The 25,081-nt window shown below is 46.7% G+C and overlaps 1 protein-coding gene across 1 annotated transcript; it reads left to right on the forward strand.

The window, feature by feature from the left end:
- Positions 1 to 11,972: 11,972 nt before the first annotated feature.
- Positions 11,973 to 21,686, forward strand: EGLN3 (egl-9 family hypoxia inducible factor 3). The gene is made up of 5 exons (XM_083167714.1): positions 11,973 to 12,618; positions 14,021 to 14,140; positions 14,978 to 15,114; positions 15,200 to 15,273; positions 20,972 to 21,686. The coding sequence occupies exons 1-5, from the start codon at positions 12,226 to 12,228 to the stop codon at positions 21,004 to 21,006; spliced, it is 759 nt and encodes a 252-aa protein (XP_083023840.1). The 5' UTR covers positions 11,973 to 12,225; the 3' UTR covers positions 21,007 to 21,686.
- The last annotated feature ends 3,395 nt before the right edge of the window (positions 21,687 to 25,081 follow it).

Raw genomic sequence — 25,081 nt, forward strand, 5'->3', positions numbered from 1 at the left:
AGGTACAGCAGCAGCGGCGCACATCATCCCCTCCGGCTCCGACCATCACCCCCGCAGCCCGCAGTTGTATGCTATTGGGCCTGATTCAGCAGCAGCGGCGCACATCATCCTCTACGGCTCTGTCCTCAGGCTGACAGGTACCCCCACCTCCCCTCAGCAGCCGCAGAAACCCCCCTTCTCCCAGCTGGTGCCCTTCGATGCAGACAGTGTGTGCTGTCTCAATGTAGAGTCCTGGGGGGTACAGCGGCACTCAGAAATAATCCACACGTAGGCAAAGTTATCTATATATATATATATATATATATATATATATATATTTATTTATTTATTTATTTATTTGCAGTTTCTTATATAGCGCAGCAGATTCCGTTGCGCTTTACAATAGTAAACAGTGATAAAACAAACTGGGTAACAACAGACAGACATGGAGGTAGGAGGGCCCTGCTGCAAGCTTACAATCTATAGAATAGGCAACAATCTATAGGAAAGACAAAAAAAATTTGATAACCTGCGCTCTACACAAAGGGTGCAGCCCTAACACAAGCGATAGTCACCAAACTATCCCAATATCAATACACACAAGCCAAAAAAACGGATAAGGCGCTCCCACTTGGGATACAAGGATGATGTAAAAGTTCCTTTTCCTTTTTCTTCTTTTCAATTTTTTGACAGTTGAGAAATCCTCTAGGCGTTTATTTTATACCTCAGAGAAAACACAAAAGAAATACACTCCTCATAGTGCAACACATCTGAAAGAAATGTATCAAAGACTTTCTCTTTTTCTATAGATATTACTCCGTACCATAAATGAGCCTTCACTTAGGCCACAAGATGTCTCGCATATATAAATCAGGAATTGGTGATCCAATCAATCTCTCCAAATTCTCAGGTATACCTCGGGTTAGAAAATTAAATGCTCCACATAGTGTGAATATGTAAACATTTATTAATAAAAACAAAACATATAAAAACAGCCAACTGGCATAGTACCGTGTCTGGCCTTATAATCAAGGCTATTGGTATCACATATACAGGAGAGGAGACGTATCCTGGAGAGATCCCGGGTCTCTGCAGAAGGTCCACCCTCTAGAAAATGACTCCAAATGATGTAAAAGCCAGGTAAGTTCAGATTCACGGCACCAAAGTCCTGTTGGTCCCCACCAACGCGTTTCTGCTTGTAAATAAGCCTTCCTCAGGGTGTGCTTGTGCATGCTATACGTAGGGGTTTATATACCCAGCATACCTTATCACTCCTCCCTCTTGCAAGTTCTCATGGGAGGTTGATTACAACAATAAAATTTATCAAAATACACCGAGAAATATACCTATTAAAACATTTGTTACAGATAATACAAATCTTAATTCATAAATATTAAAATTCCAAAGTATAAAAAACTGCTTACATTCATTTAAAGTTTATCCATTCGTTTCAGACCGGAAGTGGTCATACCCGGAAGTAAATATCCGGGCGAATCTCTAGCAAAAATTTCAACCTAACACCATTCCAAATAAATTAAATATTATTACGCATAAGCTCCCCATGCTATTAAGATAGCCGTAGGGTAATCTCTCTGGTCTCAGCGCGCTCCGGTACGGAAACTCCGTTTCCGGAAGCGCGTCATCCCCTTATCGTCGGTCTGAAGTTCTGACACGCATCTGCGTGTCATATGCCGGATGTATCTAGTGTTACATCTAAAAACACCTTCCGGGACGTGATCTCCGCTCCCGGATATGGTGTATGCAATCTGTATGGATCCTCTGCATATCGTGACACGCATATGCGTGTCAAAAGCCGGGTTAGCTTCCTCATTCTATACGTATCTATTGTCTGTCAGATGACAACTTTATCCAATTATATGTTTGCGTTCCATACTGTTAGTAAGCCCGGAAATGAATATATACAGAGTACATAATATAAATACAATTCCACATGATACACAATTAAGAAATATTGTCTGGAATAAACTAAAAGTGTTTTAATGCAATACTGGTTTTATTAATAGAATTTGTTTTTATTTTTATTTGTAACTATAAAAACCACTTGATTTCGAAATCACTATTCATTCCTGACGGTTCAAGGGTTTCTACTTCATAGATCAGTTTCATTTCATTTTTTGCCAAGAAACTTTCTGTTCCTTTTACTCTCCAGTTGCCCTCTATCTTTTTAATACCCATCATATATTTGATTCCATCTACTGAGCAATTATGTTTCTCTTTAAAATGTTTTGAAACACTGTGATTAAGGAAACCCTTTTTAATATTTCGTATATGCTCGCCCCATCTTTCCCTCAATTTCCTCGAGGTGCGGCCTATATATTGAAGATTACACTTACACTCAATAAGATAAATACAGTTGCTGCTATTACATGTCATAAAATCACTTATAGGGAAGCATTTCTTATTTGCACTGGATTCAAAATTTAAAATCTTCGGATCTTGTCCTTTGTGTGTCCTGCACACCAGGCATGAACCACACCTATGAAAACCTTTTGTCTTTATACGGTCTGAGGTTTTGTTTGGAATTGCACTCTTAACCAACCGGTTTCTGATGTTACCTGATTTTCTATAAATAAACTTTGGTTTGTTGGGAATAATTTCCTTTAAGATAGGATCTGCTTTTAATATATGCCAATGTTTAGCTATGATTTTTTCCATAGTTTTATATTGAGAATTATATGTTGTTATAAAAGGTACCAGGAGAAAAAACAAGAAAACAAACCTATGGTACCTTTTATAACAACATATAATTCTCAATATAAAACTATGGAAAAAATCATAGCTAAACATTGGCATATATTAAAAGCAGATCCTATCTTAAAGGAAATTATTCCCAACAAACCAAAGTTTATTTATAGAAAATCAGGTAACATCAGAAACCGGTTGGTTAAGAGTGCAATTCCAAACAAAACCTCAGACCGTATAAAGACAAAAGGTTTTCATAGGTGTGGTTCATGCCTGGTGTGCAGGACACACAAAGGACAAGATCCGAAGATTTTAAATTTTGAATCCAGTGCAAATAAGAAATGCTTCCCTATAAGTGATTTTATGACATGTAATAGCAGCAACTGTATTTATCTTATTGAGTGTAAGTGTAATCTTCAATATATAGGCCGCACCTCGAGGAAATTGAGGGAAAGATGGGGCGAGCATATACGAAATATTAAAAAGGGTTTCCTTAATCACAGTGTTTCAAAACATTTTAAAGAGAAACATAATTGCTCAGTAGATGGAATCAAATATATGATGGGTATTAAAAAGATAGAGGGCAACTGGAGAGTAAAAGGAACAGAAAGTTTCTTGGCAAAAAATGAAATGAAACTGATCTATGAAGTAGAAACCCTTGAACCGTCAGGAATGAATAGTGATTTCGAAATCAAGTGGTTTTTATAGTTACAAATAAAAATAAAAACAAATTCTATTAATAAAACCAGTATTGCATTAAAACACTTTTAGTTTATTCCAGACAATATTTCTTAATTGTGTATCATGTGGAATTGTATTTATATTATGTACTCTGTATATATTCATTTCCGGGCTTACTAACAGTATGGAACGCAAACATATAATTGGATAAAGTTGTCATCTGACAGACAATAGATACGTATAGAATGAGGAAGCTAACCCGGCTTTTGACACGCATATGCGTGTCACGATATGCAGAGGATCCATACAGATTGCATACACCATATCCGGGAGCGGAGATCACGTCCCGGAAGGTGTTTTTAGATGTAACACTAGATACATCCGGCATATGACACGCAGATGCGTGTCAGAACTTCAGACCGACGATAAGGGGATGACGCGCTTCCGGAAACGGAGTTTCCGTACCGGAGCGCGCTGAGACCAGAGAGATTACCCTACGGCTATCTTAATAGCATGGGGAGCTTATGCGTAATAATATTTAATTTATTTGGAATGGTGTTAGGTTGAAATTTTTGCTAGAGATTCGCCCGGATATTTACTTCCGGGTATGACCACTTCCGGTCTGAAACGAATGGATAAACTTTAAATGAATGTAAGCAGTTTTTTATACTTTGGAATTTTAATATTTATGAATTAAGATTTGTATTATCTGTAACAAATGTTTTAATAGGTATATTTCTCGGTGTATTTTGATAAATTTTATTGTTGTAATCAACCTCCCATGAGAACTTGCAAGAGGGAGGAGTGATAAGGTATGCTGGGTATATAAACCCCTACGTATAGCATGCACAAGCACACCCTGAGGAAGGCTTATTTACAAGCAGAAACGCGTTGGTGGGGACCAACAGGACTTTGGTGCCGTGAATCTGAACTTACCTGGCTTTTACATCATTTGGAGTCATTTTCTAGAGGGTGGACCTTCTGCAGAGACCCGGGATCTCTCCAGGATACGTCTCCTCTCCTGTATATGTGATACCAATAGCCTTGATTATAAGGCCAGACACGGTACTATGCCAGTTGGCTGTTTTTATATGTTTTGTTTTTATTAATAAATGTTTACATATTCACACTATGTGGAGCATTTAATTTTCTAACCCGAGGTATACCTGAGAATTTGGAGAGATTGATTGGATCACCAATTCCTGATTTATATATGCGAGACATCTTGTGGCCTAAGTGAAGGCTCATTTATGGTACGGAGTAATATCTATAGAAAAAGAGAAAGTCTTTGATACATTTCTTTCAGATGTGTTGCACTATGAGGAGTGTATTTCTTTTGTGTTTTCTCTGAGGTATAAAATAAACGCCTAGAGGATTTCTCAACTGTCAAAAAATTGAAAAGAAGAAAAAGGAAAAGGAACTTTTACATCATCCTTGTATCCCAAGTGGGAGCGCCTTATCCGTTTTTTTGGCTTGTGTGTAACAATCTATAGGAGGCAACACATATATATATGTGTTGCCTCCTGGCGACAAGCAATTTCACCCCCCTTGGCAACGAGCAAGCATTTTTTATGACATCCACAAGGAAAGGCAGTGCTGACCCAGGTTCAGTATAAATGGTGCAGACCAAGGTCGAAGTTCTGTGTAAATGGGGTATAAAGCAGGGTCAGACCCTGGAAACTCCAGCATTCAAAGGCCAGGGTCGGACCAGGGTTTTTGGTGTAAAAGGGGTATAAAAGACATCTGATTGACGGTTTTCACACGATTTATCGGCCCAATGCGTCAAAATTGTGTGAAAAGGGCCAGATTGCATTAGTGCATGGGGTCTTTGCAAGTGGCCACGTCTTACTCTGTGATGTAAGGGCGGGTGACAGGCCGGTGCAGGGGCGGATTGGGCCACCGGGATACCAGGAAAAATCCCGGTGGGCCGGACCCATTCCACGCTCTGTCGGGCCGGCGAGAAGTGAATACGGCCGCCTGCAGCCTGGCTAGAATACACTGCTGAGGGTGCTGAGAGGTCGTAGCGTCTCACAGCAGAACATGACGCTGTGGGTAGCCGAGCTGCAGTGTGTGCTGACAGTGACAGGAAGTCACATCGGGAGAAGCAGCAGCACAGCCAGGGCCCTGCTTCACACACTGAAGCTAGCCCCGCCCACCTCAACAACATCGTGCATCAGGCCTGCACTTCCTGCTCCTCTCTTCTCACTGCTGTTTGAAGCCTGATTCTTCTCCTGCTCCTCTCTTCTCTCTGCGAAGAGCTGCTGGAAGCATGCTTCTTCTCCAGCACGCTGTCAAATCCCTGCTCCTCTCAGGAAGAGCAACACAGTCAAGTGAGTTGTGTGCATAATGGGCTGTGGGGGCTGATGTACTTTGTACTAGGGAAGTGGGGCTGTGTTTATAATGGGGAGTGGGGGCTCTGTATAATGGGGAGTGGGGGTGTGTGTATAATGGGGAGTGGGGGCTGTGTGCATAATGGGGAGTGGGGGTGTGTTGTGTTTATAATGGGGAGTTGGGGTGTGTTGTGTGTATAATGGGGAGTGGGGCTGTGTGCATAATGGGAAGGGGGGGGGTGTTGTGTTTATAAGGGGGAGTTGGGGTGTATTGTGTATATAATAGGGAGTGGGGGCTGTGTGTATAATGTATAGTGGGGGTGTGTTGTGTTTATAATGGGGAGTGTTGTGTATATAATAGGGAGTGGGGGACAGGGGCGGGCTGGGCCGGGGGGCAGGGTGTCATTTTTTCCCCCGGGCCACTCTACAGGTACTTTTGCGGGCCGCAGTGGCTTTAGGGGGGCACCCGGGCACGTATTACTTGGTGCAAGATGAAAGACCCGGCGGGAGATAAAAGACCCGTTGGTGCTGCTGCCTGAAGAAGCAGGCGCAGCCGCTGCTCAGTCCCCGGCATTGCCGCTGTCCTGCAGACCCTAGCGCAGCCTCTACGCTGGAGACCCGGGACCGCCGCTACCCTGCAGACGCCGGCGCTGCCTCTACCCTGCAGTCACCAGCGAAGCCTCTACCCTGCAGATGCCGGAGCAGCCTCTATCCTGCAGACCCCGGGACCACAGTTGCCCTTCAGACTCCGGAGCAGCCTCTACCATGAAGATGCCGGAGCAGCCTCTATCCTGCAGACCCCGGGACCGCCGCTGCCCTTCAGACTCCGGAGCAGCCTCTACCCTGGAGACCCCGAGACCGCCGCTGCCCTGCAGACCCCGGCGCAGTGTCTACTCTGGAGACCCTGGGACTGCCGCTGCCCTGGAGCCTGCCTCTGCCGAGTGACTGGTGAGTCAGATGAACACAGGCCACTTTTACTGGGGGAAAAGTCATCCTTTTAAATGCCTGTTCTCTATCCCTCTCCCCTGAATAGCCTCCCCTCCCTCTCTCTCACCCTGCCTCTTACTCCCCCTGTCTCATCCCTCTCCCCATTTCACTCCACCCCAATTCTCACCCCCCCTCTCATTTCTTTCATATTTTTCTTCCCCCTTTCTCTATTCTCTCGCCCATCCCTTTTATATTTTCTCTCGCCCCGTCTTTCATCCACCCCCCCACACTCTCTCTCTGTCTCTCCCTCACACCCTCTTTCACTCCCTATCTCTCCACTACACCCTCTCTCTCTGTCCCTGCCTCACCCTCTCTCGCTCCTTGTCTCTTCCTCGCACCCTCTCTCGCTCCTTGTCTCTTTCTTGCACCCTCTGTCGCTCCCTGTCTCTTTCTTGCACCCTCTCTCGCTCCCTGTCTTTCTCGCACCCTATGAATACCTCTCCTGGGGGTGGGGAGAGATACAGTGATGCCTGTTGCAGCCCCTGTCTCTCTATCTCTCTCCCCCCCGCTCTCCTTCTCTGTCTCTCTCCCCCTCCACACTCCCTTCACTGTAGTCTCTTCCTATCAAATATTACGCTCCCCTCCAGTCATTTTGTTCTGGATCTGCCCCTGGCGGGCTGTCCTGTTTTTTTTCTCTCCACTTCCTGTAGCGCGGCGCCAGCTTTCAAAACATGGCCGTGGCTACAGGAACATGGCTGCCAGCCTCCTTATGGGCCAGTGCTCTGGATTTGCCCCCAGGCTAAAAGTTGCCAGCCAGCCCCTGGTGGGGGCTGTGTGCATAATGGGGAGTGGGGGCTGTGTGTATAATGGGTAGTGTGTGTGTGTGGGGGGGGGTGTTGTGTTTATAATGGGTAGTGGGGTGTGTTGTGTTTATAATGTGGAGTTGGGGTGAGTTGTTTGTATAATGGGGTGGTGGCTATGTATAATTTACTACTGTGATGGGTGTACTGGCTTTAATATGGGTGAGATGTGTGTTATGTGTAGGGGCACAGTGCTGTAACTATGAAGGGTGCAGGGGAAGATGTTTGGGAGTCCCAATGGCCAGCAGGCACTCCCCTGCATCCTTTTGAAGTTTCAAATTAAAAATAAAATAAAAATGTAAATGTAGTGACACAGGCAGTGACGCTGCAGTCCTGTTATCCCCTATACAAGGTGATGCTGCAGTCCTGTTATCCCCGTATACAAGGTGATGGTGCAGTCCTGTTATCCCCCTGTAGAAGGTGATGCTGCAGTCCTGTTATCCCCCTGTACAAGGTGATGCTGCAGTCCTGTTATCCCCTGTACAAGGTGATGCTGCAGTCCTGTTATCCCCCTGTACAAGGTGATGCTGCAGCCCCATTCCACTGCAGTAACATGCTCATGCTGCCGTTGCCAGTTGTCCTATTCTTCCCACATAGGCATTGGCAAGTGGAAGACCCTGAGCTGCCAGCGCTGATGAGCAGAAGACCCAGCGACCAGTGGTTCAAGTACACAGTGCTGCCTATACAGAAGGGGAAGGGCACAGTTCAACCTGTCTCAAGCCTTTCATACACTCTCACTCCCCCTCCCTGGTTATTAGTGTGTGCAGGGTGAGCCTGGTCCCTCCAATACAGCAGCTGTCGCCGTTCCTCCCTGGCCCACTCTGAGTCTATGTCTTTACCCCTGAGAGCAACTCACTCTGGGGTAGATTTATTATAGCGGCACTAAAGGCTACTAAGATCTTGGCTGCCGAAGCGGGGGAGCGCTAACTCCCCCCTCCGGCGATGCCTCCTCCAGCTGACACTGATGCGCTGTCTGCTTCTCCCCGGCCGGCTGAAGCGGGCTTGCGCGGGATCTCGCTACTCACGCGAGATCCCCAGCGCAGATCAGAGCCAGCAGCAGGGACAGCGCTGTCCCTGCTGTAGGCATAGGGCATCGCCGCCTGCAGCTGTCGAAGTCGATAGCTGCAGCGGCGAAATGGTCAGCAATGCTGACTGTTCATAAATTAGGCAGGAGGCAGGTGCGCACTACGAAATATTGTAGCTGCGCTATACCTCCTGTCCCACAGTGCCGCACGCTAGACACCCGCTCGGTGGGTGCCATAGATCAGGGGGTAGCGCATATTCCCCTGATCGCCTAATTATAAATAATAAATCTACCCCTCTGTCTCTCTACCTCCCTCTTTGTTTCTATCTCATACTCTCCCCCTCTCACACCCACTCTCTCCCTCTCTTACACACCCACTTTCACACACACTCCCCTCTCTCTCCTCCTCCCTCACTCTTTCACACACTCTCTCCATAACACTCCCCCCCTCTCACTCTCATTCTCCCCCCCACTCTCTCTCTTCCCCTCTCACACTCTCTCTTTCCCACTCTCACACTCTCTCTCTCTCTCTCTCTTTCCCACTCTCACTCTCTCTCTTCCCCCCTCACACACACTCTCTTCCCCCCTCACACTCTCTCACTCTCTTTCCCACTCTCACTCTCTCTCTCCCCCCTTCACACTCTTTCTCTTTCTCTCTTTCCCCCTCTCACACTCTATCTTTCGTCCACTCTCTCCCCTCTCTTTCTCCCTCACACTCTCCCTCTGTCCCTCCACAAACGCTCTACCCTTCTCTTTCTATATCTCTCTGTCTCTCAAAATTTCCCTCTTTCTCTCCCACCTTTGTGTCTCTCACACACTTCTCAGTTTCTGACACATGCATTCTCTCTTTTCTTCTCTCTGTCTCTCTTTTCTTCTCTCTGTCTCTCTCATACATACACACACACACACACACACACGTTCTTTCAAAGGTTTAGTGCAGTGCTACATGCAGCAACATACACATCTGATTTAGGCCCAGAGTGTTCCAGAGTTTTCTCCAGCCACTGGAGAACACCCCCCATAGTAGCGATAAGTACGCCCATAGGTGGATTAAGACACACACCCCTAGGTGGAGCATGACACACCTCTAAGTGCCTCAATCTACTAGCAGATAAAATCTCCCTGAAACTAGTTTTTAAAAGCAAGTATGCCCCACACAAGTGGTGAGTTAACTGTTTGAAGCCCATGGCTTCTGTAGCAATTGCTCATGTATACCTTCAGTGTATGCTTTATTTTATAAAGTATGCAAATGTATGTACAGTAGCTATCTGCCCTGCATTTTCTCTATTTAATTATTCATCCTGATTCTAAATATTCCCATTTTTTAGAGTTGCTGTAACTCTTGTTTTAGTTTAAAACAATCCACTGCACCAGCAAAAATATAGTGTAAAGCCCCAAACACACTGCCGATCCCTGCCGACACCATTATTGGGAGCGACAACATGCAGGACGAGGGAAGGGATTGTTAACAATGCATAGGAGCACGCATTGTGAATGATAATCAGTGTCTACACTAGGCGATATAGTAAAACATATCACTCAGAAGGGCCCTTTTTTAGTGATATCTTTTACTATATAGCCAAGTGTGTATGGGGCTTAACCTATTCCCATATTTATATTGTTGATGTAAATTTATTTGCAAAAATAAAAGGAAATGAGTATTATGCATGGGGTTATGCACCATGGGACAAATGTTTTAAGTCCCGTACATACAACACTGTTTTTGTGTGTGAAATTGTTTAAAATACTGTGTAGTTTATGCTCATTATCGTTAATTATTCATTCTCCAGTTAACAATTCTGCTTACTCTACAAACCCCGCCCCCATCGACAGACTCCACCCCCATTAGGGCTGCTTCCTGAAATTTCCCGGGCTGGTTTTCCATCCCAATCCGCCCCTGGGCCGGTGTCCTTGTATGGGTTGTACAAGCTGTGCCTATAGCAGTGATTTCCTGCTCTGTGTAACGACATGTTGTATATGTGTATTTTTAGCTGTGATGAGCTGTCAGGGTCATATATAGACCCCCGCCCCTTTCCTTCCCTCTGTGATCTCCAGTCCTCCCATAAACCTCCAGCACATACTGGAAACCAGAGATGACTCAACGTATTTCTAGCTGGGGAACGCTGGGTAACAGAGTAATACACGTTAGCTCTCATTCGCTTCTTTAGAATGTCCGGCTCCTTAATTATACTCAGTGCTATTAAGCTGCTAACTAGAAATGTGAGGCCGCAGTTTTCAACACTTAGTATATTCCATGCTGCATCCAGCGGAGGTCCCGGGTCACTAGTACTAGTGTAATTTTGCTTCTTCGACCATCGATGTGTCGCCACCGGTGCGGTTGAGCCGATGTTTTATTGAACCCAGGGCTTCTAGTAGTGCCCGGGTACAGGGAGAGGTCTCCCGCCTGGTACATGAGCAGTATATCAATACGAGGGCGGGGGCAGCACGCTAACACAGCCGTGGACTTACGCCCGTCGATGTTTTCGCCATCGATGGCCGATCGACCGATGTACATCCTGATTCCTACAGAGGCTACATGCAAAGCCGGGATTCCTCAATGGCGGATGACACGCCTACTTAGACGCCGTCTCCTAGCGACCTGGCCACGCCCACAGCAGTTGAGCCTATCGCCGGCGGCTTCCTTGTGTCCCTCGAGCACGTGCTGACTGGCCCATCCTCCCTGCGTTTACAGGCCGCGCCCCTCTGTGCGCTGATTGGCAGGCGCGCTCTGGGCGTGTCCCCGGGTTTAAACTGCAATGTGGAGGCCACGCCCCGCGAGTGGAGAGCTCTCATCCTGCACGTAGTAGGTGCTGCTTATATAGGGCTGGATACTATGCATCTATAGACACGTAGCTGCCGGCCTCCATACAGCTACATGACCCACATACAGCACACTGGCTGCAGGACTCCAGGACACACATAACCTCCATACACCACACTGGCTGCAGGACATACATAACCTCCATACACCACCCTGGCTGCATACCTCCAGGACACACATAACCTCCATACAGCACACTGGCTGCATACCTTCAGGACACACATAACCCCCATACACCACGCTGGCTGCATACCTCCAGGACACACATAACCTCCATACAGCACACTGGCTGCATACCTTCAGGACACACATAACCTCCATACACCACACTGGCTGCATACCTCCAGGACACACATAACCCCCATACACCACACTGGCTGCATACCTCCAGGACACACATAACCCCCATACACCACACTGGCTGCATACCTCCAGGACACACATAACCCCCATACATAATACTGGCTGCCTACCTCCAGGACACACATAACCCCCATACACCACACTGGCTGCATACCTCCAGGACACATATACACATAACTTCCATACATAACATTTCTCTATATACAGTATATATTTGTGCAGGTGGGGAACAGATGTATGCCAGGGACTTGCCAAGTATGCAGTCATACACATAGGCCTATGTAGCCTGAAGACTGGATATACCATCACAATATTGCACCATACTTATTGCCTGGATATTCCCTGAATTTTGCACCAAACTTGAGGGTCTGGCCTACATTGGGGGCTTCTGGTGCGGATTCATCTGGCATCTCCTCAGGGTGCTATTCCATTGGACATCTCCTGGATACTGCACATGCACCTCTGCCCAAATTATTTGGCAAGCTAAAGGTACTCTGTACATTGGCGCAATGCTCTGCCATCATTTCTGAGTTGCCTATGACACCTGGCACCTCCTCGCCACCTGCCCAAGCAATGCCTCTCAACCGTAGCCTGACCCTGGACCTGGAGAAGCTGGCACTGGAGCACATTGCGCCTTGCTTGCTCACGTCTGGCTACTGTTACCTGGATCACATCTTGGGTGAAGCACTGGGGGATCAGGTGCTGGAGCAGGTCAGGCGTTTGCACAAGAATGGGGCCCTGAAGGATGGCCAGCTGGCAGGACACCTCCGAGGAGTTTCCAAGAGGCACCTGCGGGGAGATAAGATCACATGGATCTCTGGCACAGAAGAAGGGTGTGAGGCCATTGGACTTGTTCTGTCAGTAATTGACCGACTAGTGGTGTTGTGCGGAAACCAACTAGGCCAATACTATGTGAAGGAGAGATCCAAGGTGAGACTCTCTGCTCCCATACTGGTAGTAATCAGTAATCCTGGGTTCCATCATGTGAATTGGGGACAGCGCACCTGTATGTGTGTGTTACTGTTATTTATTTTTGGTGAGAAGTTACTGGAACACTCCGTATGACATACACCCATGTCCGGCATTACTCCTGGTTACCCGCTAGTGTCTGTGCCATCCCCTCAGTGTGGCTGGCACCTGTTGCACAACTTTTAATCTGCATAATGCCCATATTGCCACATTGCACTTCTGTGTGCGCCCATTTATAGTAAAAATGCCAGCGGCGCTCACATTTGGTATATAAATTCAAACCAAAAAAATGTTGTGTAAAAATAAATAAAATAAAAAGGATCATATTTCCTATATAAGGTAACATTACAGGTCATTATGATGAATAAAAATGTTTGCTTGGAAACTTCCGCACCTATTTTGACAAATTGGCACGCAAAGGGTTAATGAGTACCAAGCAACCCCATAACTATATGTGTGCAGTGTGATCTGTATATGGTTTCTCTCCCTCCTCTGGATGTCTTCTTCCAACCGTTTAATTCACTCTGCGTTATACTGTGTGAACAACTTTTGTCGTGTTCGCTAAAATGTGTCAAATACCTGTTATCCTTCGGTGTCCCCTTTGCGGCCTTCATCTTTTAATTTACAGTTGGCGTTCTATATTTGTGTAGACCACAGAAAATGCCGTGTGTGTGTGTGTGTGTGTGTGCAGGACCCCACACAGTTCTCATTTTTCAGGTCACCGGACAGGTGCACTCATTACTGACTGACACATTTTAAAAGATCCACAGGTGGAGCTAATTATTTCACTTGATACAGTGAGGAGACCTGCAAAACATGCCCTGTGTGGGGTCCCGAGGACTGACTCTGAGAACCTGTGCCTTATTCTAAAAAAATAAAATGACAATATAGTGTTTGACATTGTCATTTCTACACTGATTCGGTGTCGGCAGTATTGAGTTGACATTTGCCACTTATACCCCTTTCAGACAAACTACCCAGGTTTTCACTCCCGGGTTCGATCCCGGGTATTTAGAGACCCGGGTCGATTCCCGGTGCTTGGGACCCTTTCAGACATACGCTAGTCCCGGGTTCATGCATTTTCATGTGAAAAAGCCCAAGATTGTCACTTATGTCTGAAAGGGGTAAAACTAGTATACTATTTACGTGTAACACTAGCAAATGAACCAGGCATTGCGTAAAGCCTCTCTGACCTTCCTGACTAAATTAGATGTTTGTTCCACCATAAAACTGCATGTGTGAGCATTTTATTCCCCCCCCTAAAATAAGTTTACGCCGTCCAGCTTGATTGCTCAAAGCGAGTTGTTTAATGTCTGAATTTGTGCACTGTTATAAATAAAGCTATGCATATTTGTATTTTCAGGCAATGGTAGCTTGTTACCCTGGCAATGGGGCTGGGTATGTACGGCACGTGGATAACCCCACTGGCGACGGTCGCTGCATTACCTGCATCTACTACCTGAACAAGAACTGGGATGCCAAGGTAGGAAAACCGCTTTATGTAACCGTGTCTTCTAGAAGTAGAATCCCCATAATATCTCTGGCAGCACGGACCATATATTATTTATTTATTTATTACCAGTTTCTTATATAGCACACACAGATTCCTTAGCGCTGTACAGAGAATATTAGAACATTCACATCAGTCCCTGCACCAGTGGAGCTTACAATCTATATTCCCTACCACATGTACACGCACACAGACATTGTAGGGTTAATTTTTTGGGAGCCAATTAACCTACCAGTATATATTTGGAGTGTAATGATTAGCATTACTGCCTCACTGGCACTGAGGTCATGGGTTCGATCCCCACCATGGCTCTAACTGTGTGGAGTTTGTATATTCTCCCCGTACTTGCGTGGGTTTCCTCCGGGTACTCCGGTTTCCTCCCGCAGTCCAAAAATATACGGGTAGGCTAATTGGCTCCCAACAAATTAACCCTAGAATGTCTGTGTGCGCGTGTACATGTGGTAGGGAATACAGATTGTAAGCTCCATGGTGCAGGGACAGATGTGAATGTTCAAATATTCTCTGTACAGCGCTGCGGAATATGTGTGCGCTATATCAATGACTGGTAATGTGGTTTGGCTAAATTCACGTATTTCCCCTGGTTTTACTTTGCCACCGAACCTGTATAAATCTTAAGTGTCCCGGATGAAAGGGATATTATGGCAAAGCCTATCGATATCTGTTTTAATTACAAAAATATATATTGATTATGCTATTGTTCTGTCCCTTGTTTGGTTTGAATTCCATATCATTTTATTACTGTGGGAGGAATCCATTTGGTGTTTATGACTCGTCCGCTGATTGTCGCAGGTTCACGGTGGCATATTGCGAATATTCCCCGACAATGGCTCACGCGTGGCTGATGTTGAACCCCTCTTTGACCGTTTGCTGCTTTTCTGGTCTGACCGACGTAACCCCCATGAAGTTCAGCCCTCCTACGCCACCAGGTACGTACAGAGCGTCTGACAATGTACAGCGCGCCGATAGACGATCGTGTTCCGTATCTGACTGTTGCATCTGTCCGTCCTACAGATATGCTCTGACCGTCTGGTATTTTGATGCCAAGGAGCGAGCGGCAGCCAAGCAGAGATTCAAAAGGTTGAGTGGTAAGTTGTCTGTGTGTACACTTATGGCTGCCGGTGGGGTCATGTCTAATGTCATCCGAATGAATGTTCTACAGAAAGTAATTAGACATCTTTTATATGGATCTGTATTTGTTGAGTAAAACAAGGAGATCGTCTGACGAATGTTTGTAACAATCATTTCATATATATATATATATATATAATTTGACGTTTATATTTATGGTAGTGTTTACAAAAAAACAACCTTTTTTTGTTTCAATTTATGTTTTGTATATCTGTGTATCCAAGGTGCATATATTTTGTATAGTTCTTTTGTAAATATCTTGAGATTTCTGATCTTGTTGTACGCCAGCAGACCAAGAACCATGCAATCTATAACGTGTGCAGTTCCTTCCCAGTGCAATCCCTCTCACCGCTGTACTTGTGTGACATTGTGTACGTGCCTCTCTGTATGTCGTGGGAGGGGCCGGGGGCTGTAGGTTTTATCATGCTCCAGTCACAAGCAGGCTGGAAGCTGTCCTCATCAGAGGTCACCATCCCCCCCCCCCGGGTGGGCCTAGCTATACGCACACCACATATTTAGGTTACAGCACTTCAGTGATTTGATGTACATGGCATCCTATGGTCTGTATGCTTTCATCTCCAGATACAATATACCGTTTTATACGCAAGTATTAAGGTGGCCATACATCAGAAAGATATTGTACCCAATCATACAATCTCAATTGATTGTAGATGGATTGTATGCAGATTGTGTGTCCAAAAACCACCAAGGACTGCCGGGGTATTGAAGGGAAATTGGACACAATCATGAGCGCAATCGATCTTTCTGATGTATGGCCAGCATTAGGGAGTAATCTAGATATTGGGTATGCTGACACAAGGGGCCTGATTCAGAACATCCAGCCCCTCACTAGCATGCGAGCAGATGCGTTCGCTAACACGCTTGCCCGCTCACTATCAAATGATTTTTACACTGTTCGCAAAGAAACCTCAGCCTGGACGGACTGTTGTAGTGTACGTTTCCTGATGGATTCGGGCAGGCGCTGACATCATGTATTCGCAGGGTTACACCCAGCATTTCTATAGGCGCACCCTAGGTGGTCCTCTGCGTCCACACATGTCTGCCCATCAATGAGCAAACTCCCCAGTGAGTGTGAAACTCGATGAAGGCGTTCACTCTGGGCGTTTCCAAACCCCCCAATGACAGGGACGAAGTTGCACCTGAGTGAATCAGACGAAATAAACATAAGAGAAATGTCAAAATCCAGTGGTCCTAAAGTTCCTCATTCTCCGATACAGAACTTGCTACGGCAGTGATGGGTGTAGGCAGCTAGCCCCAACCCCGATAACTGGTGTAGGCAGCTAGCCCCAGCCCCGATAACTGGTGTAGGCAGCTAGCCCCAGCCCCGGTAACTGGTGTAGGCAGCTAGCCCCAGCCCCGGTAACTGGTGTAGGCAGCTAGCCCCAGCCCCGGTAACTGGTGTAGGCAGCTAGCCCCAGCCCCGGTAACTGGTGTAGGCAGCTAGCCCCAGCCCCGGTAACTGGTGTAGGCAGCTAGCCCCGGTAACTGGTGTAGGCAGCTAGCCCCGGTAACTGGTGTAGGCAGCTAGCCCCGATAACTGGTGTAGGCAGCTAGCCCCAACCCCGATAACTGGTGTAGGCAGCTAGCCCCAACCCCGGTAACTGGTGTAGGCAGCTAGCCCCAGCCCCGGTAACTGGTGTAGGCAGCTAGCCCCGGTAACTGGTGTAGGCAGCTAGCCCCAGCCCCGGTAACTGGTGTAGGCAGCTAGCCCCGGTAACTGGTGTAGGCAGCTAGCCCCGGTAACTGGTGTAGGCAGCTAGCCCCGGTAACTGGTGTAGGCAGCTAGCCCCAGCCCCGGTAACTGGTGTAGGCAGCTAGCCCCGGTAACTGGTGTAGGCAGCTAGCCCCGGTAACTGGTGTAGGCAGCTAGCCCCGGTAACTGGTGTAGGCAGCTAGCCCCGGTAACTGGTGTAGGCAGCTAGCCTCAACCCTGATAACTGGTGTAGGCAGCTAGCCTCAGCCCCGGTATCTGGTGTAGGCAGCTAGCCTCAGCCCTGGTAACTGGTTTGAAGGTCCTTAGGTGACGCCTGGTAGTTGTAGTTCTGCTTTGGATATTGTAAATTTGCCCCAGTTTCCCAGCTTGTTCCTGCTGTATTGTCAGGCTTGGTCAGTTGTAGCTGGTTATACTTATTGTGTATGACTGTCCGCGCTGAGCTGATCTTGCAGACAGGTGATTCCTGCCTTGATGAAATTTATTGTTGTAACTTCTTATTGCGTTTAAGCTTCAATCCCAGGTCACGGCTGTCGGGACATCCTGACAGTCGTGACCTGGCCTGTACTCGGCCTGTTTATTCAATGTACCACCGGCCGATCGGAGAAAAGGCCGGTGGCCACATGAACTGCTGTGGAGTGATCTCCACAATCCACGGCCATTCTCGTCAAAACAGGCCGACCGCTTTTAAAGTCTGGTCCGTTCTACCGAGATGCCTGTTCAATGCTGATGGGAAAGACCACATAGAATAGGCGCCTGCCACTATTTCCCCCTGTCGGAAATATGATATATGATTTCTGTAAACGATATGAATGATAACAGTATAATTAACGATATTGTTCAATGTGTACCCATTATATGAATAAATGTGCGCTTAAGAGGAATCTTAATGATCATCCCTATTGTGGATATAGTCAGTGACTGCATGTTCAAGGGGGGTCCCAGTGACTTCACTGAACTGATATATCCTATAGTATATGAGGAACATAATGTTTGTCTTCATTGGACTAGTGACAGGGAGGTTCCATGTGTGGTTTATAATGGCTTTATACAGGACTGTAATGTCTCCCATCCAAGTACTAACCAGGCCTGACCCTGCTTAGCTTCCGAGATCAGACGAGATCGGGCGTGTTCAGGGTGGTGTGGCCGTAATGTCAATGCATAACGACACCATTTCAGCCTCCCCTCCTCCGAATACTATACGGGGTCTAGGGTGATTGCTCTCTTCGCTGGTGAGGATAGATTCATATATTTATACTGGCTGTTAATGGCATTGACATTAATGGAGCAATGTTGCCACTATGAAGCCATATATCCAATATACCCAATTTATCCTTCAGCACATTAATGAGGAGATTTATCCAGCCTTCTAAATAGGTCAAAAGCTGTTTCTTCTAAACCGTTAGATTGTAGGTATTTGGATTTCACATAATAGGTTATAGCGATTTTCTATGAAAAACCCCATGTCCACCTTTTGACCTAGACCATGTCAACCTAATGCTTGTGCCGGCCTTGACCCATGTCGACCTAATGGTGTTGACCCGATACTTGTCAACCAACTTCTTGTAGACCAAGTGATGGCCTGGGCTAAGTCACACAGCAGGTGCATTACATGCGGGCATAGGTTATTAGTTCGACCAAACTAAAGCCGACATAAATTGTGTCGACAGGCCTTAGGTAATCAGAACTCGGAGTGGTCATATATGCAAACCTGATGAGCAGTCGTAAGTTCCTTCTGGAAACTGACGGGCACAAGATGATAAGCAGGAACACAAGTATTCATAGTCAAATGGTGATCCAGCAATGAGTGCCAGGTGGTGATTCCCGACACCTGCCCAGTGCACTGACTGCATGAGATACCTGGCGACCTCTTGTGGCAGGGAATGAATACTGCAGGGAATTGTCACCACATCAGAGGAAGGTGGGTGGACTGGGGAGAACGCCACTTACAGACCGCTGCAGACAATTGGAAGATTAACAAAGTTTTTAATTTTAACTGTAATTCTTCTTTCTGGTCACAACCGTTTTCTTTTGCACCTATTAGAGGAATCCCGCTACTGCACTCACATCTAGAGATGAACACCTGTTGGGAGCCCTTGCTGGTTCTTGTATATTAAAATAAATAAGGAAAAACATTTCACTTAGTCTAGTAGTGTCCGTGCTGTTTATCTTTATTCAATGTAAAGCTTCTCAGATATTCCCTACCGCTACAGTACGGCTGCAGTGTGATAGACAATCAGTAAAATAATGCAAGTAATTATTTTATTAAGCTTAACTGTAATAGTTTGCTCTCCGCAAGACCTGATTTTGCATCAGGAGTTTCCTGGGGAGGACAAACACACACGCGTGTGCGTGTGTGTGTGTGTGTGTGTGTGTATTGCAGTGAACATTTTCGATACTTTACATAACTATTTGAATCCATCTAATGCCCGGTATTTGTAATCCCGTACCACCAAATCCCAGGTTACACTGTAACAGCAGGCAGTGTCTCAGTCCCATATTGCAGGACCTTTTGATGTTCCTACTCACAGCATCTCTTCCACACCAGCACAGTGACAGTGATGCAGGTTACCGCATTCACTTTTAAAAATTTTTTTTACATTTTTTTTTTTTTTTGTGCCAACAGCCGGGATTTCATGCCTTAGCATCCACTAGGGCAAGGATGGGGAACCTTTGGCCCTCCAGCTGTTGAACTACACATCCCAGCATGCCCGACAACAGTTTTAGCATGGCCAAATAGTACAACTGTAGCAGGGCATGCTCAGATGTGTAGTTCAACAACAGCTGGAGGGCCAAAGGTTCCCCATTCCTGCACTAGTGTGTAGAGCAGGGCTGGGCAATTGCGGCCCTCCAGATGTTGATGAACTACACATCCCAGGATGCTTTGCATTAGTTTTGCTATGTGGCCATGCTCAAACTGATGCAAGGCATGCTGGGATATGTAGTTCATCAACATCTGGAGGGCCGCAATTGCCCAGCCCTGGTGTAGAGGGAAAATGTAATTAGTATGTTGAGCGTAGTGAGGCACCGTGCCGGAAGCATGGCGAGTGATGCAAGGGGATGTGATGCACCGATACGGTGCCAATGTCGACCGTGTCAACTTTCAGGACAAAACAACTAGCGATCAGTCCTAGCTGTCCGCTTTGGGTCGTACATAGAAAGATCTTTTCCCTGAGTCAACAAAAGTGGAGACATTTACTAAGATGAGCGTTCAATTTCAGATACTATCTACGTCTTCTAGAAGGTGCTAAATAAATGAGCAGTCTATTCTGATTGGTTGCTCCCATGTGGAATTGAGGTCCGAAAATTCCCCCCCCCCCCCCCCCCCCCCAAATGTCGTAGCACTTTTTTTCTGTGCACAACACAAACAGAAGTTTGGTGTCAGAGTCCCTTCCCAGTTAGTGGCAGCTGAGTGTCACACGTGGCAGCCAGTAGGGAAAGCAGACTCACAGCGATCTGTCTGGTCGCTCATCCCAACTTATACGTGATCACATGACCACATTTGATGGGATTCCAGAACACTGAGATTTGGGCCGTGTTTGCCTCTGTACTATGTCCTCGCACATCGCAGCGATGCTAATGTAGCAAGAGGCGTCAAGAAATTTCAGGGGTGTCGGAAATGCCGGCCAGCACCACCCCCAAATGGACCGGGGGCAGTGGCAGCTGTCGGGCACTGGCAGTGTGTTTGTGTTTATGTACTAATCTAAATTCGGTCCACTGATCCTCACACTTGTATAGGAAAAAAAATGAGATACTAAAACCCCAAGTTCCGCTCCATAAATGTGGCCTCCATGTGCACTTGGATGCTGTTATCTGATTTTTCTGTTTGTATATTTGCAGTCCATACTTGTAGTGTATCTGGTATTTAGGTGTCATTACTGTGACGTGATCAATTTTTATTTTCTTTTTCCTTTTAAATCCAGAGTCTACAGAGGACCCTACTTCCAAGGACAGCTGATACTTCACATGTTCCATCTAAACTAGATGTGCGGGTTCTCCTCTCCCAGACACTGCACTGGAATATGTATATAGGTGGAGAATTAGGGAGGAGACCAGTGCTTCACAACAGTCACAAATATCCTCGTTGGTTTATCCTAAATTATCAGCATGTTTATATCTCCCCGGAAAGACTACATGGCATCCAGTGTGGATATGGAATACGGAGCTCAGACTGTGACTCCAGTCCTGGGGAGGACAAAGTGCAAACCAAATGTCCAATTCCTATGGTGTGCACCCATCGTGCACCAGCGTTCTGGGCACCAGCACATGACTCTGTATAGGAATCTGTTCCACGTACAGCAAAGACTGAACAATATCGTTCGTGGTATTCGCTCATTTATTTAGTTTTTGGTACAATGTATTTAACTGGCTTTGCCTGAGACTCTGGATTGTGCACTAATATACAAGCACGATGGAAGTGATGTATGGATCGGTACGCTCGCTGACCAAATAATGGCATACCTGCTGGTCAGAGCATGTCCGCTTGGCTGCACAGATGTAGTAATCCTGCTGTACCTGGATGGGAGCTTGGCAGTGTTGTGGAAGGATACTTGTGTGGCATATACAGTGCCCTCCGCATCTGGTGCAGCCTGTGTGCTTGGTTTAAGAAAATAAAAATAATAAACTTTTTGAACATCAGTCTGATGATTTGTGTCTATGTTGCAGGGCTGGACAACACCAGCCCTCCAGATGTTAATGAACTACACATCCCAGGATGCTTTGCATTAGTTTTGCTATGTGGCCATGCTGAAACTGATGCAAGGCATGCTGGGATGTGTAGTTCATCAACATCTGGAGGGCCGGTGTTGCCCAGCCCTGATGTAGGGGATACGTGCACCAGGTCTACAAGCATTGGGTTGACATGCAGGAAGGTTGACATGGGTTAGGTCAACGGGTCATTAGGTCGACATGGGGTTTAAGAAAAAAAAAATTTGAGCCGACATGTGCCAACGGGCAGTATTTCATGCCCTACTATCTACTAGGGCATGGTGGGAGAATAGAATAGTGTGATGAGCGTAGTGTCCATGTCGCCTGTGTCAAAATTTGGGACAAAAAAAATTGTGAAAAAACCCAATGTCGACCTAATGCTTTTGTTGACCTAATGATCTGTCAACCTTCCTGCATGTTGATCTTAATGCTTGTCGACCAACTTGCTGTCTATCCAGTGATCCATACCCTTATGTAGGACACTGGTGAGTACATGGAGTCCACTGGGTGTTCTACATGCCCGCTCCCTGCACCAGTCACTTGTTTGAAGGATGATCTTGACTGTATTAAACCTTACACGGTAAAGCCAAATTATTGTTTGTGGGTTTTGCGGGGCGCACACCAGAGCCTTCAAAGTGGCAACAAACGGTAAAGCGGTGGGCCCCAAACTTTTTTGAATCCCTGCATCCTAGAGCATCAGAATTCCTGGCAGCCCTGAGCTAAAAGTGTCTTATGGAGAAATTTAGAAAACAATAATAAATGACATAGAAGGTGAGTTTGTCATCGTTAGGCTGAATTATGTGGGAGGAACAAGATTTGTTAATAAAGGGTTAGCAGACGTAAGTTACCCACTTCGAGGGGCTCTGTAGCGCATTTTATAGCTCTGTATGAGGCTAAAGGGGCGATTCGGGTTGGTTTGCAAAGCACATTTGGTTTGCTAAAGGACAAAACCATGCGCACTGCAGGTGGGGCAGATGTAACATGTGCAGAATTGCCCCCTAAATTTTAACAATGCCCTAGAGATTTGTGAAATAAAAAAAATTGCCCCAAAATTGGCCAATTCGATGGCGCGGTGGCTGGGCACCATTATGATGCCATGCATAAACTGAGGGCAACCACCTATAGCTCTAGTGGTCACTTACCCGCCTCTTGCTCCCGATGTTAAATGATTATAGATAAACCCACCTGGAACCGAAGAACGGGAATCCGCAGTGATACTGGAGGGAGCCGGGCAGCGCAGCAGGATGGAAACGCACCAGATTCCCGCAGAAGCCGGAGCGGATCATACAGCTATGCTGAGGATATCATTGAACTGGCCACTAGGGATGACCATCGATGATTTATGGCCGATGAAGAATACTTTTGCCACTGATGGGGTAGAACCAGATGGTTTTCCTCCATTGATGGCAAATCATAACTGACATTTTTTATTTTCCCCAAGGGGCCGGGACACTGAGCAGAGCTCCACCGGGCGTGGATCATTAGGTAACCAGCATGTTGGTCGACCCCATTACGTCAACATGAGTCTAGGTCGACATGGGGATTTTTCACAATTTTTTTGTCCCGATGTCGACACAGTTGACATGGACACTGTAATGTAGCACTGCATCCCCTCGCATAGCTCGCTGCGCTCACCATGCTTCGGGCACGGTGCCTCGCTACGATCGGCACACATTTTTATTCTCCCACCATGCCCTAGTGGATGGTAGGGCATGAAATACCGCATGACGGCACATGTCGGCTCAAAAAAAAAAAGGAAAAAAAACCTTGTCGACCTAATGACACTGTCAACCTAACCCATGTCGACCTAGACTCCTGTCGACCAAAATGCATGTTGACCTAATGGTGTCAACCAACATGCTGGTGACCCAATGACTGTATCCCGCTCCACCATGACACACATGAAGCCCCGCCTCCAGGTTCTGATTGGCCCATGAACCAATCAATGAAATAAAACTGATGAACATCTATATTTAAACCATTGATGTTCATCCGACACATAATGGAACAGGTCATCAATAGTAGCACCATCAATGATAGTCACCATCGATTGCGACCATACCGATGGCCAGGGGCGCTGACAAGTTGCCCGGGCCCCGGTAGGGGGTGTGGCTACATCCCATGAGGAAAATAAACTGCCCAATTTGTGCGAGCGGGCGCCGGTGGGGTGCGAGTGTGATTGCACACCCGCATAGGGAGAGAGAGGACAGGCTGTAGCTGAATCTCTCTCCCCAGCTCAGCACTGAGCAGCGTGTGCTGTGCTGCAGCCAGTCATCTCTGTCCCCACTGGGCCCCTCCATTTGATCAATGTAAAAAGTACCCACTACCAATGGCCATCCCTACTAGCCAGTTGGGACATGCTTGCCTACCAGACCCTCTCCATGAGGGACACAATGCTCTGTTCCTGGGCTTCCCTGGTAATGTATGATTGCCATCACCTGTGGGGAGCCAGGTAACTGATAAGAAAGGTGTCACCACAGGTGCTGGCAATCCTACATTACCAGGGAAGCCCAGGAGCAGAGCATTGTGTTCTCCTGGAGAGGGGCATGCTGGGAGGTATGGATAATGTATGATTGCCAGCACCTGTGGGGAGCTAGGTAACTGATAAGAAAGGTGTCACCACAGGTGCTGGCAATCCTACATTACCAGGGAAGCCCAGGAGCAGAGCATTGTGTCCTCCTGGAGAGGGGCATGCTGGGAGGTATGGATAATGTAGGATTGCCAGCACCTGTGGTGAGCTAGGTAACTGATAAGAAAGGTGTCACCACAGGTGCTGGCAATCATACATTACCAGGGAAGCCCAGGAACAGAGCATTGTGTCCTCCTGGAGAGGGGCATGCTGGGAGGTATGGATAATGTAGGATTGCCAGCAACTGTGGGGAGCTAGGTAACTGATAAGAAAGGTGTCACCACAGGTGCTGGCAATCCTACATTACCAGGGAAGCCCAGGGACAGAGCATTTCTCCCTCATTGAGAAGGTCAGGTAGACAAGTACAGAACGCAGTTGGTGGTGTTTTCCCAGGATACTTCTAGTAGCTGTTTGAAGGGGAATTCAGCATGGAGCAAATACAGTAGGCCTGTGGCCTGTGATAATGGCTGTAGCTTGGGAAGCTGAGAATGACATCAGGCATGGCTGGAAGACAATGCTATACTGCAGGAGTATGGACAGTCCTCAGTAATTGCTGTGCAGCATACAGAGACTTGGTGATTTCAGCATTCGCACAGGTGGATAATCAGCACAGAGTGCAGCTCCTACCTTCCGGATGGTGGACAGCTTTCCTCAGCAAGCAGAAACCCCCAAGATCCAGGACCGATGGCAGAGGTAT

The sequence above is a fragment of the Crinia signifera genome, chromosome 12 (genome assembly GCF_055691185.1).
Source record: "Crinia signifera chromosome 12, ASM5569118v1, whole genome shotgun sequence".
NCBI lineage: Eukaryota > Metazoa > Chordata > Amphibia > Anura > Myobatrachidae > Crinia > Crinia signifera.